The sequence below is a fragment of the Catharus ustulatus genome, chromosome 3 (genome assembly GCF_009819885.2).
Source record: "Catharus ustulatus isolate bCatUst1 chromosome 3, bCatUst1.pri.v2, whole genome shotgun sequence".
NCBI lineage: Eukaryota > Metazoa > Chordata > Aves > Passeriformes > Turdidae > Catharus > Catharus ustulatus.
This window is the reverse complement of record NC_046223.1, coordinates 10,375,754-10,388,654: the sequence shown is the minus strand read 5'-3', so window position 1 is coordinate 10,388,654 and position 12,901 is coordinate 10,375,754. Positions and strand designations below refer to the sequence as shown.

Here is a 12,901-nt window from a genome sequence, read left to right as displayed (position 1 = left end):
CTTACATCATCTGGCTGCTGAGGGCGAGTTTACATCTGCTTTGCACCCTGAGGGAATTGTGGTGTCAGGGAATGAGGTTGCTGAGAGTTCTCCCCAGTGCAGCCAAGACCTGCAACACTGCTCTGACTCCCTGGCATCATTGGGAAGACGCCTGGATACTGAATCTGGATTTTCACTGGAAATGTTCCATGTTGGCTAAGCTTTTCTTAGGGGAATATATGGATGGGAAGAGGGGAGGAGGAGGATGAGGGGAGGAGGAGAAGGAGAGCATACCAGAAAGGCCAACAGCAGCTCTCCTGTGATGTAGAAGACCACAGGAGATGGACAGAGCAGGCAGGCATATCTTCAGAGAGCCCTTCTCTAGGCACAATGGCTCTTCACTCTTCCCCAGCAAGTCCCTTCCATAATTTTCATTTAGAACTAGCCAAACAAATACAAATAGGCCTCATCTCCATCCTGCTGGTCAACAGGCAAATTTTTGCAAGACTGGAATTATTTGCTGCTCAGCTTTCTTCTGGACAGACTCCTCAAGCAGCCACAGCCATAAGCCCTGCAGAGAGATGGAGCTAAGGGAGCTTTTGGCCAAGGGAGAAGCAGGGCCTGGAGCTTGAGGGTCCCAGCTTTATAGAAAGCCACCAACCATCTCTTCCATGTCCAGAGGACAGCCCACCACCAGGCTCACTGCTACCCCATGGCACTGCTACCCCATGGCACTCGCCATGTCTGCCTTTTGTCCCATGGGTCTGGTACTGATAGGACAAGGGAGGTGGCTTTTAATTGACAGAGGGTGGGGTTAGGTTAGATGTTAGGAAGGAATTCTTCCCTGTGAGGGTGCTGAGGCACTGTAGCAGTTGCCAAGCTCCCAAGTTTACGGGATGGGGAGAAGGGGAGGTGGCCAAAGATGGAGCTGGTGGATGCTGGTCCAGCCAAACTATAGGGCATAGCCAGCTCTCCTACAAGGAGCACATACCTGATCTCATCTCTCTGCTTTCTATTTTTGCCCTTGATATGCTCGGTGCATTAGCAGACTTGGCTTGGGGAGAGATTCGATAGCACTCTGCTGCTTGAAAGCAACTTTTCTGAATGCACAACATGAATCCATTGGTGGGGTCACATAGTAATGCTTGAAGTCAGAAGCTATTTTTAAAACTAAATTGCAGAACCGCACATGGCTTTCATTAGTGCTTTACATCAAATTTGTCAGCTAATTAGTGGTTTTTCATCACTAGTTTTTGCATAGTATTTTATTTAATTCACTCTCCAGCATTGTCTTGCTACACCCCTCAGCCCTATACACAGTCCCTGGCACTGGTGCTGTGCCAGCAGAGGAGGGAGGAAGAGGAGAGCTTGCAGGGGACCTTTCTGATGCTCCTGATGGATGGGCTTTCCGCGTTTGGAGTGTATTCCAATATCACGTGTCTGAAGTGGGCGGTGAGCAGCCCTTTTACTCTCTTCCCTCCCTACCTCCATTTAGTGTTGTAAATGATGTATTGCAGTCCTGAACTGTCTTGGGTTCGGAGGAGGAGGAGAAACCAAGAAAAGTTGCCAAACATGATTTCATAAGGTTTGACTTTAAATTGAACAAAGTTTCTTGAGTGTCTTGGATTATTTTTTCTTTACAAATAACGGGAGTACAGAGAGTGTGGATTTCTAATGGCAGTAGTTACAGGTCATTAAGCTCAATAACCGACTTCAGGATCAGAACTTTCTAATAACAGCAGTAAGCACTCTTTTAACATTTATTTCTCATTTTAGGTATGGGGAGATGTGATTACCATTCGAAAGTCTGCAGTTATTTTTTCTGTTCATAATTACAGAGGCAGCTTGCTATTTTCAAGGCTGCTTTTAAAACATTTGAAGGTATTCAGTGAAACAATTTCTGTGTTCTTATGTTTTTTTTCTTTTCTTTAACTGACTCTTAAAAATCTCTGAAAAACAAACACAGAGGAAAAAAAAGAAAATATGTTAAAACAAGGAATAAAGCAGTTACTGAAGTGTAATAATCTTGGTTTATTGCACACTTTCCATTTAAATTGGTTTTATTAGGGATAAACCTGTTAAACGTTGAGGAATTAAGTGCTGAATAGAGAATGTTGTTTTGCCACTGTATAAATGAGGGATCCCACTATGCAGAAAAGAGTGCAACTGGTTTTACAAGTGAATTATTTTCCAGTTTAAAGTGCTACGTCTCCTTTGGCATCTGTTATAAAAATGATGATTTATTTGTTGTCAAGAGAGATACTGTTTTTCTTCAAAGGGGCATGAGACATTTTTAGCACTGGGGTTTGTAGGTAATGTAGGCTTTCTCATTCTTCTTATGCCTGGTTTGCTAGAAGGAACTCAAGGAGAAAATGAGGCAAAGAGATTTTCGGAAATTTCTTGGCTCTGCTACTGAAACACAGACTTTTGGCATGAAGCGCTTTGGGACAATATTGAGAGGGAACAGCCTGTGATTCCAAGTAGCAGAAGTCAGTAATGGTGTGAAACTCTCCTCATTTCAGAGGGCTGGGGGCAGAGAAAAATTCAATAGACCACGAAGTCTCAGCATCTCCTTTCAGACAGCTGGTCCTGGAAAATTTCATTCAAAGACTGCAAATTGGAAGTCCCCGCAATCACTCTGTCGATTCTTGAGCAAAGGTGACTTTGGAAATTCGTGACAGCAGAGGAAGGTCTTGTTTTATTCACTCAACAGAAGTGAATACAAAGGGAAAGGAGAAAGAACAGATCTGTGCGGAAAATGTCACTTGGGCTGTAACCTGAGCCTTAGCGAGTTGTGCCTTTCGGAGGGTTTGGTGACCCTCTGAAAATCCTTGCTCTCTGGCTGCTATTATTGTAGGCAATTTCGAACTAAAATAAGTCTTTTGTCATCACCAGCCATGCAGCCTCTTGCTGAGAAGAAACAAAACTTGTGCGTGGCAGCGAGGGCGGCCAAGCTGAAGGTCAGAGTGCAGAGGCAGATTGCTGCATCCCCGGGGCTGGAGCTGAAGCTCACCCATGGGACCGGCGATGCGCCAACCAGGGAGTCTGCCCGTGACCTCTGGAGACAGACCCCAGGCAAGAAGCCTAAGAGAAAACATCCTAGTAAAATGCAAATGAGAGAAAATAGGGTTTCCTCCTCCTCTTTAGGATTATGCAGGTGGAATTGTTGGGTTCTTCTTGCTTTTTGGGACACGGCAGAAAGTGCAATCTCATGTGTCTGAAAAGAACAAGGAAAAGTTAACTTGAAAAAATTAGGGAATACTTCAAACTTCTGTGTTTGCCCAACTGTTCAAATGTTTTTTCCATGCCAGATCCTTCCCCTTACAAAACAAAACAAATCAAACAAAGCAAAGCAAAACAAAAAACAAAACTACCAAAAAAGGAGGAAGGAGAAAAAAAACGGCAGCCCAAGGCATCAGTTTGCTGAGTGCAACCTGTACACTGAGGGATATTATGTTGTTGTGCCACTATTGATCCAACTCTTTTGAGGCAAAAAAGTCAAACCAAAAGAATCCCTTCCTCATCAGAGCAAAGATAACACAGAGCACTGGTGTAAGGAAAAATACAAAATACTTCATGCAAGCCTTTGAGCCTGATTGGGTCTTTATTCACGTGACTAAGGCTATACATCTGTCTTAAGTTTTATGCTAAATTGTATTTTGATAATAATCCATTTCAGTAGTAGTTAGTATGCAAATACCTTTTTTGGGTCCTGACTTCTCTGAGATTTTAAAGATTAGAGTGATTTAGAGTTTCCTTCTCTTAAGATAGATGAATATGAGCATTTGGGAAGAGGGGAAGGGAGAATATTCCTGTTAGTTTTTCTGTTCCATCGTTTTTGCTGATGTTCAAATCCGCCTGAAATTCAGAATTCAAAGAGTGATCAAAAGATCTTGGCCCTTCTCTCAAAGAAAAAACCCGGGAGTATGAAGACATTAACCACATGCCTGTATATTTCTGCAGCAACAGCTAATTCACAATTTTACCTGCAAAGAGTTCTCAAATGTGATTTATAAACATCACAGCCTACATTGTACTCTCTCAAGAGCACAATTTTTTTTTTTAATCTGATAGATTCTTACAAATTCCAGGTTTGGGATGCAAGAAGAAACTTGAAAGTGAATACTTTCTCCTTTCTTTTTCCTTTTTTTTTTTTTTTTAAATGCGTAGTGGTTTGGAGTCTACTATAATGCAAAGTAAAGCGTTGTGTTACAAAGGCAGGGAGGATGGGACAGAAGGTTAAAGGGCATCCTGGAAACAAACAGCTGGACCAGTTTATTTAAACAGATACAAGGATGGGGAGCTGACCTCCGTTTGACTTCTAGTGGGAGGAGCAAGAATGTAATTTTATTACTTTGCCCAGAAGGAAAATATTCTTGTGTCTGAATTCCCCCCAAAGACATCCAAACACTGAGCTGTTTGGCAGAATTGCTGCTTATAGAAGATACTCACATGGATGTGTAAGAATATAGCTGTTAAGTACCTATATGTAAAATGTTCTTAAATATCCCAAACGATAGTGTGGGGCAAATCAGTGAGATCATGTTTTACCATAGGCATGTCTTGTGGGCAATTATTGGTAAACTCTACATATCTAGTTTATACTAGTATATTAGTATATAAACAATACTATATATAGTTTATTATTTTGAGGCACAACCCCCTTCATCTTAAAAGTGCTTGTAGTTTGGAGGAGACAGAAGAAAAAGTAGTGAAGTTGAGGTTGTACATGCCTAGTGTTTCTCAACATTTATTTGGAATAAAATTTATTTTGGTGATCAGTCACTCTCACAGCTACCCCTCTCCTCCTGCTACACTCCCAATCCTAGCAGTGAGGCAGAAGAAGGATGGCGTATGCACAGCAAGAGCCTTTCCAGACTCACAAAAAGAAATGGCTGAGGCACTAGGGTTTTGTGGTGTTGTTTTGCTTTGAAGAGTTACTGTGAAAATTGCTTTCTGCAAATGCAGATTACAGATATTAAACAATTTTCTAATTGGTCATGGAGCTAAGGCAGCTAATGGGGGAAAAAAAGTAGGTTTTTTAAAATTGCTTATTTCACATGGTGTTTGTGCTACACCTGTGCTTATAATGAGAAAGGAGAATTAGTCTAACCTTCTGCTCACTTGATTCTAATTTTCATGGTTTGTACAAGATAATGATAAACTGATTTGCAACACTGTTTTCTGGAGTTGAGACAGGGTGTTTATTGGAAATGTGTAGAAAAATTGATCCAATACTGTTGCTGACAAAACATGACCTAGTTCAGATGTAAGGTTTCCAGACTGGCACCCAGGTGTGGTGCCTTTGAGCCCGTTTCCTCAAGACAGGTTTGATAAAGACTCAACATCTTGATTAAAATTTGCAGGAGTTTGGGTAATGGGTGTCAGTGGGGTATGGGAGATAGGAGGAGTCTGAAGTCACTGTGCAGATCTTTGATGAGGGCAAAAGAAACAGCATGGGGCAGTGATTTGCTATTCTTCTCCCCTCTGGTGTAGGCAAATGGGTGGGCAGAACTGATTCCCATGGAAAGATCCTGGTGGCTTTATCTCTGTAGTAGGAGAGCTCCTGCTAAGCCACCACAAGCAAAGGCAGTGAAAACAAGCATCAAGCATTCTTTTGTAGACTTTTCTATCCCATTTTACAAGTGGGCTGTGATTTAGCCCACACTCACACTTCTTCCTTTGCTAGTAAATATTGTGGCATGCACACTTTTATTATTCTTTTTCTCTCTCACAAAGAGCGCAAAGTCTGGTTATGCAGCTTTGCCGTGATTAAGTCTCAATGGAGATTTTTTCCAAATGGATTTTAAGTAAACTTTCTGCTGAGTGAAACCTCAAGAGAGATTCTTCAAATGGTCTTCATTCAGACAGGTTCCCAGGTGTGATTCCCAGCCTCCTGATTTCAGCTCCATGCGGAGACTAGAGTATTTGTGATCTATCTCCTTCTTCTGTTTTGCTCCAAATTATTTTGAGTATTTCCAAATAAGCATTGCAGGACTAACTGAAATGAAGGGCTACGAAAACACAAAGAGTGAGGTTGCAGATAGCTATTTTTAAAAAATGACTGTACCTCCTTTTTTTTTGTTGTTATTTCTAAAGATCATCTTTTCATTGTTCGGGGGAGAATTTTCAGTAGTCCAGTAATTACAGTTTAACAAGATGTTTGCTGTAAATGGTCAGGCCTAGCTGGAGAAAACAGGATTATAAATTCAATTACTGTAAAGCTATGACCTCGCCTTGACCCCCTCAGACTTTGCATAAAGAGAGGGAGGGGAGAAAAAGCCCACCAAGAAATGACTAGGAGGAATGCATGGCTCTGAAGTCCCCAGCAGTGTGACTTAGTGGTGATAAAAGTCCAGACGTTCCCTCATTTGATGGGGTTCTGCCATTACAGTTCATTATCTTAATAGTGGGCATTAAAAGGGAATTAGGTTTGCGAGAGTTAGGGTCAGGTTTTGATAAAGAAAAATATTGGGAAAAGAAGTCGAAGGACATAATGCAGAAATGACACTAATGAGGGGGGAGGTAGCAGATGCCCTCTCGAACTTCACACGTTTTTGTTTTTCTGGTGCTCCATTCTGTGTTGGAAGAGTGTTGCTGGCATTGTTTCCTGAAAACTCGGCTAATTCCCCCATGAAAAGATGAAATGGAAGTGTCCGACTGTGGTGAAAAGCAGGCAAACGTAAATCAGCTTGGAAACCCCAAGGTTGTGCTCTCAAAGGTCATCAGGGTTAGAGGTTTAGCAGTATTTGCATCCCCATGCGGCCTGATGGAGAGCACCACAGTAGAGTTAGAGGGCTTGGGGATGGGTGGAAGGCATCCCTTCCCTAACCACTTGCTTTCCTCTTTTTTCTTGCAGGTTTATTAATGCTAGAAGAAGAATAGTTCAGCCCATGATAGACCAGTCCAATCGAGCAGGTAAGTCCCCAACACTAACTGTATTAAGTCACACAGGCAAGAACCATCCTCAAGCCATGCACCAGGAGGTCCCATACCTGGTAAATACATGAGCCATGAATGCTGGGAGTGACTGACAATTAAAATACAACCAGTTTTCTTTCATTATGACTCTAATCATTTTGAAAAAAAATAATAAGATATTGAAAATTTATAAAGGGAAACTAAAATGTTCCATTCCATGGCCGGACATTCTGTGCACGATCCAAATTATTATTGTATTTTTTAAGTAGTTGTTTGGAGTTTTCCTTCCCAGCCCTTTCTGCTCCTGTGACCACTCCCCAGTGCATGGCTTGGTGTGGAATTGCTGTAAACTTTATTACCTGTCAAAAGGGCAAAGGGGTCAGAATCACTTGTGGGACTCAGTAAAGTTCAAAGACATTCAATGAGGTAGAGCTTTATGTGCTTTAATAACCCAAGCCAGCTTACTTCTGAAGCCAGCCTTTAATGTACAGTGAAAACCTCCAGTTCAGGTAGTGGTACTTGTATAGTGTCCTTTTGTCCCTTAGCTCTTCTTTTGGGATTGCTAAGCATTTACTGATTACTTTGGAGGTATTTATTTCTATTTTTTTAAAAGACTAAAGTTTCTACATGTTGGTTCTATTTGGGGTCTTGGCTCGCAGCTCACTGTGGGTATTATCATAGCCCATTACTCCCAGTTGGTTTTGGTTTCCGAGTCTTACTGCCAAACTCTCCAAATCCATCGTAGGCCAAGATGCCTTTGAGCCACACTTCCTCTTCAAGTACATTTGATTATTTGTCATTAGACATAAATATCTGGCATAGATGTGTTCAGGTCCTGCCTTTGAAGGCACAATGGTGTAATTTAACACACTGAGATTTCAGTGTGACTATTCCAGCCATAAAATCTGGCTCCTATACAGGTTTTTGCATTGACGTCAGCAGTGGCAGCAGCTGGAGCCAAGGCTCCTCGTATCTCAAGATTTCAGTTTTCTAGCTTCATTTCCAAACTTGCAGAAGAAAATTAAGTCAAAACTAAGTACACTTGTTAGACCAACTGCTACATTTGCGCAGTAGATGTTTTCCCCTCTTTTTAGAGCCAACACCAATAGCGTGTGGGTGGGGGGATTGTGTCTTGATGCTGTGAGAAGAGATGATCATATTGGCTGTTGCTAAAAAGGAATGTTCTGCACCTTTCCAGTAAGTCAAGGAACACCCTATAACCCCGATGGGCAGCCAATGGGAGGTTTCGTGATGGACGGCCAGCAGCACATGGGCATCCGAGCGCCAGGTAAGCCCCTGGGACAGCATCACCCACCCGTGGGTGGCCTTGGTCGCCCCACCACAGGTAAACACACCTCCACCCTCTGGCACCACCCCAGCTGCCTGCCTTGCCTCACCTGTCTTCTGCCTGCCTTCCACACCACTGAGGGAAACCAGGCATCTCCTTGCTTGAGCAGTCCTGGACCCTCTGCTGTGCTGTGTTTTGGAAAGGGGCTTTTGGCACTATCTATTGACTTTGCTCATTTTCTGGCATCTTCTTGGATTTTTATCTCCCTCTAGGACCTATGAGTGGAATGGGCATGAATATGGGCATGGAGGGGCAGTGGCACTACATGTAACCTTCACCTAGGTAACCAATGGCAAAGCCAGGGGGAAGTAAGTACAAACGAGGTCTTTGTTCTCACTTTGTCTGAGGGATATTTGTCTTCTTGCATTTCCCTATGTTCTCCCTGCCCATAGCCTCATGCTTGTTCCTTCCTTTCCATCCATCCATCCTACGCCTGGGCTCCTTTGGGTTTTCTCTCCCTCTGGTTCAGCTCAAGCTTTCCAAGCTCCCAAACCCCTTGTGCACGCGCACGCCGTACATTGACGCTGCCGTACATCAACGCCGCCATACATTGATGCTATTATCCATCCCTGAGCACATGACAAAACAAGGAGCAGCCAGGGAGGTGGGGGAGCCCGTCGTCTTGGCAACAGACTGATTTGCAAAATGTAAGCGGTCTGCAGCAGCACAGGGAGAGGAAAGAGCATGTCCCCAAAGTGTCATAAATCTGTCTAACCGCAGTTGATGCATGAGTTACATTTCTCCCGCTAACCTGCAAGACACCAAAAAAGCCAAACAGAGACTTCTCATGGGGTAGGAAAAAAAAACAAAACAAGCAAAACCCAGCAGCTTCACTTAGTTGCATTTTAGAAAGCAGTGGAAGAAACTTTGATATTTTTTTTTAAGTTTATTTCTCTTTGTCTATCCGTCATAATGGGATTACGTGTGGCAAAGGAAAAAGAGAGAATACAAAATAGAGGTGTGCGCAGCAGGCTGTGGAGCTTAGCCCAGGCTAATTGACTATATCCAAATTAAGTATGCCATCACTTGCAGTGTGACAAATGGATTTGACTTATTCAGTATACAAAAATAGAGATCATTAATGCAATCTTCAGTGGCAGACCTCGCAAAGGAAGCCTAGAAAAACTGTCCCAGGGTTTTTTTTCCCCTCCTCTTGTCTTTTTCTAGGGGAAAATACATTATAGAAATTTTGTTTTGTTTTGTTTTGTTTTATAAATAGTAGTGGTTTGAAACACCAAGACACTTGGTACCATGTTTAAATGACACCTGATTCTGTTTCTCTTGCTCTCTTTCTGGAGTTAAAAGAGTTATTCCAGCATCTTTGTTGTGTCCCCAGTCTATATTAGCATAGGGTTTGAAGTTACCCAGGGCAAGTGTATTTCGTAGTAGTCTTCTCTGAGCCCAAGTCAAAACTAAGTTTTAACAATTAGCTGTGAAAACATTCCTCTGAGCTTGGGAATGCAATAGCCTTATTACCTCATCATGAAAATTTCTGGCTTAGTTAATTTAAATATTGTTTCTTAGTTTCTGGGTCAATTAAATTTAAATGATGTATTTTATGCTTCGTGACCAATTAAATTAATAGGTTATTACAAAAAATATTATCATCTTTTTTGATTAAAGAGCTGTGAGTACAGTATATTTTATAAGCAATTTTCATTAGTTCAAAACTGTTCCTTTAGGCTAGATTAAGCAGCTATTCATTGCTAGAGCCTTGAGACCTGATTCTAAGGTGTTCGGCGCATTCACAGCGCGCTCTTACTTAGAACTAAAGCCAATTGAACCTACTTAGCAATAGCGTATGCCTTTCACCCTTGATGATTATGGAGCTTATAGCTCTCCGAAACAATACACCTGTCAGTTCCCATCAGCTACAGCAATCCAAGCAGAAGGCAGAGGCCCACAGAAAGCAGGAGGTTTTATTGTTTTAGGTCCAGTTTTTTTTCTTATTGTTCTCCCAAACCCACTGAAAGGTTTGACTGAGTTGTGCGTCTGATTTTTTTGCAGCCAGATGTGATCAGGGGTGTAAAGAAATAATTTATAACGATTATTGATTATGCATGTATTTTTAATGTCTAAAAATATGAGTTTGATTTAGCAAACATACTTAGTAATCCTATCAATTTCGGCTTCTTATGAGGCCTTTGTTCATGATGTATGTCCTTCCTGGTTTGCATCTCTTTGAATGGCACAAATATTTGGGACAGATTCCAAGAGATCAGGCTCAAGAGCTAAATAAATAGCTGTTGATAAACCTTGACACCTATTTAACTCATCACTCCTCCCAAGCCCCTCGTTAGCTGCCACAGATTCTCTGCCTTTTATTCCCAGCATGCTTTTACAAGTGGGGAGGCAAAGGCAGTTGGCTGGAGTAAGGCCATAGGGAATGGAGCCCACCTGGGAGCCCCCCGTGTGGCATTAGCCATCTTCAGGCTGGCTCTGCCTCTGGCATGCTTCTAGGTCGGGAATATCTCCATTGCATACATTCCTAACCATAAAAGCAGGAAGCTGTTTCATCTCCAAAAACTCTGTACTTGGAAGGGGAGGATGTTCTTGGGGGTTTTTTTTTGACCTGGGGGCCATTACTGTTGCCATCACTGTGGGTCCGTAGAGGTGGACTTCCAATTCCACAGAGGCAGCGGTGCTCGCGTGCCCGTGACTCCACGTCCCACCTCAGGCTGGAACCTGGCCTCCCCATGCCCGAGCGGAGCAGCTTCGTGGCCACATGTGGGCAACCAGTCCCCAGCACTCACTGCAACCTCTTTCTCTCCCCTTGCAGGGCTGCAAAGTATGCCAGGGGATTATGTGTCTCGGGGTAGTCCAATGGGTATGAATATGGGACAGCCAAGCTATACGCCGCCCCAGATGCCCCCCCATCCTGCTCAGCTGCGTCATGGCCCCCCCATGCATACCTACATTCCTGGACACCCTCACCACCCAGCGATGATGATGCATGGAGGACCACCCCACCCTGGAATGCCCATGTCAGCATCAAGCCCCACAATGCTTCATACTGGCGAGCCAGCAGTGAGCGGACAAGCGATGGACATTCATGCTCAGTAGCTTAAGGGAAATACACGTTGTCTGCAACGATGGTAGATTTCAAACATTGTCTTTCTGCAATGACTATGGAGTTCTTGGCGTCAGCTTTGGACCAAGGGACGTTCCAATTCTTCACAGGGACCCTGAAAAGCAGGAAAACACCAACTGAAGTCAACTTCTGGGGACATGCTAAATACCTATATAAGACATTAAGAAAACAAAGAGTGAAATATTGTAAAATGCTATTATACTGTTATCCATATTACGTTGTTTCTTATAGATTTTTTAAAAAAAATGTGAAATTTTTCCACACTATGTGTGTTGTTTCCATAGCTCTTCACTTCCTCCAGAAGCCTCCTTACATTAAAAAAGAAGCCTTACACTTATCCTGCAAATGACAGAAAGGGCTTATTTGCAGGATTTTTAGAGCATTAAAATAACTATGTCAGGCAGAAGAATCTTTCTTCTATCCTAGGATTTCAGCCATGTGCACTCTCTCTCTCTCTCCCCCCTCTCTCTCCTCTTCTGTCCGTCTTTCTTCCCTTTCTCTCCCTTCCTCCCTGTCTCTCTCCCTCTCTCTCTTTCTAGCCTGGGGCATGAATTTGCATGTCTAATTCATTTACTCACCATATTTGAATTGGCCTGAACAGATGTAAATCGGGAAGGATGGGAAAAACTGAAGTCATCAACAATGATTAATCAGCTGTTGATGGCAGTGTCTTAAGGAGACTGGTAGGAGGAAGCATGGAAACGGAAAGGCAGTGTATTTGAAGCCTAATTGTCACATCAGAGCATCCTTGTCCCCATGCAGTAACCACCACCTTGTACATCACTTCCTGTTTTATGCAGCTCGAAACATGGACTGAAGATTTATTTTTAATATGTTGACTTTCTTTCTGGGCAAGACATCGGTCATGTGTGCATTTTTTTTCCATAGTCCCATCATGGAGCATTTATGTATACATTGTAAATAAATTTTGTGCAAAAAGGACTGGAAAAATGATCTGTATTATTGCAATTTTTTGTAAAAGTAGCAGTTTGGTATGAGTTGGCATGCATACAGATTTACTAAGTGGGATAAGCTAATTATACTTTTGTTGTGGTTAAACAAATGCTTGTTGATAGCCTTTTTCTATCAAGAAACCAAGGAGCTAATTATTATTAATAATAATCATTGCACACTGAGTCTTAGAGTTTCTGATTGAAACAGTTTGGATTGTATAATAACTCAAAGCCCAGTTGTAGTAGTTTGAGTGCAGTAATGAAATCTGAATCTAAAATAAAAGCAAATTATTTTTTGTCATGGTGACTCCACTGCTTGCAAAATTTGTTTCCTGTCCCCATGCAGTTTTTGTAGCCATTCTATGCCAGACTGAGAGCTGAGCAGTTACAAAATTCAGCTTGCTCTGGAGATGTTACCTATCATTTGCTATTCAACTATCAGCTTCATATTTAAAGAATGTAAAAGTAATACTACACTGCATAAAGAAACTTTCTTGGAAATTGCACTGTAAATTGTCAGGATGGGAATTGTTGCCTGTTAATAAATGTAATATCGTAGGGCATTATTGGACAGAAATTTGTAAATAGTGTTACCACCTCTCCATCCCA

General features: G+C 42.3%; 1 protein-coding gene across 3 annotated transcripts in view; it reads left to right on the top strand.

Annotated features, from left to right (window-relative positions):
- MEIS1 (Meis homeobox 1) overlaps positions 1-12,593 on the top strand; it is a 108,546-nt gene extending 95,953 nt beyond the window's left edge. For all 3 annotated transcript variants that reach the window (XM_033055331.1, XM_033055329.1, XM_033055332.2), the window contains exons 10-13: positions 6,839-6,897; positions 8,099-8,188; positions 8,461-8,556; positions 11,028-12,593. In XM_033055331.1, coding sequence (XP_032911222.1) covers positions 6,839-6,897; positions 8,099-8,188; positions 8,461-8,519 — 208 coding nt within the window. In that variant the 3' untranslated portion in view covers positions 8,520-8,556; positions 11,028-12,593. The remainder of the gene's footprint in view (positions 1-6,838; positions 6,898-8,098; positions 8,189-8,460; positions 8,557-11,027) is intronic.
- The last annotated feature ends 308 nt before the right edge of the window (positions 12,594-12,901 follow it).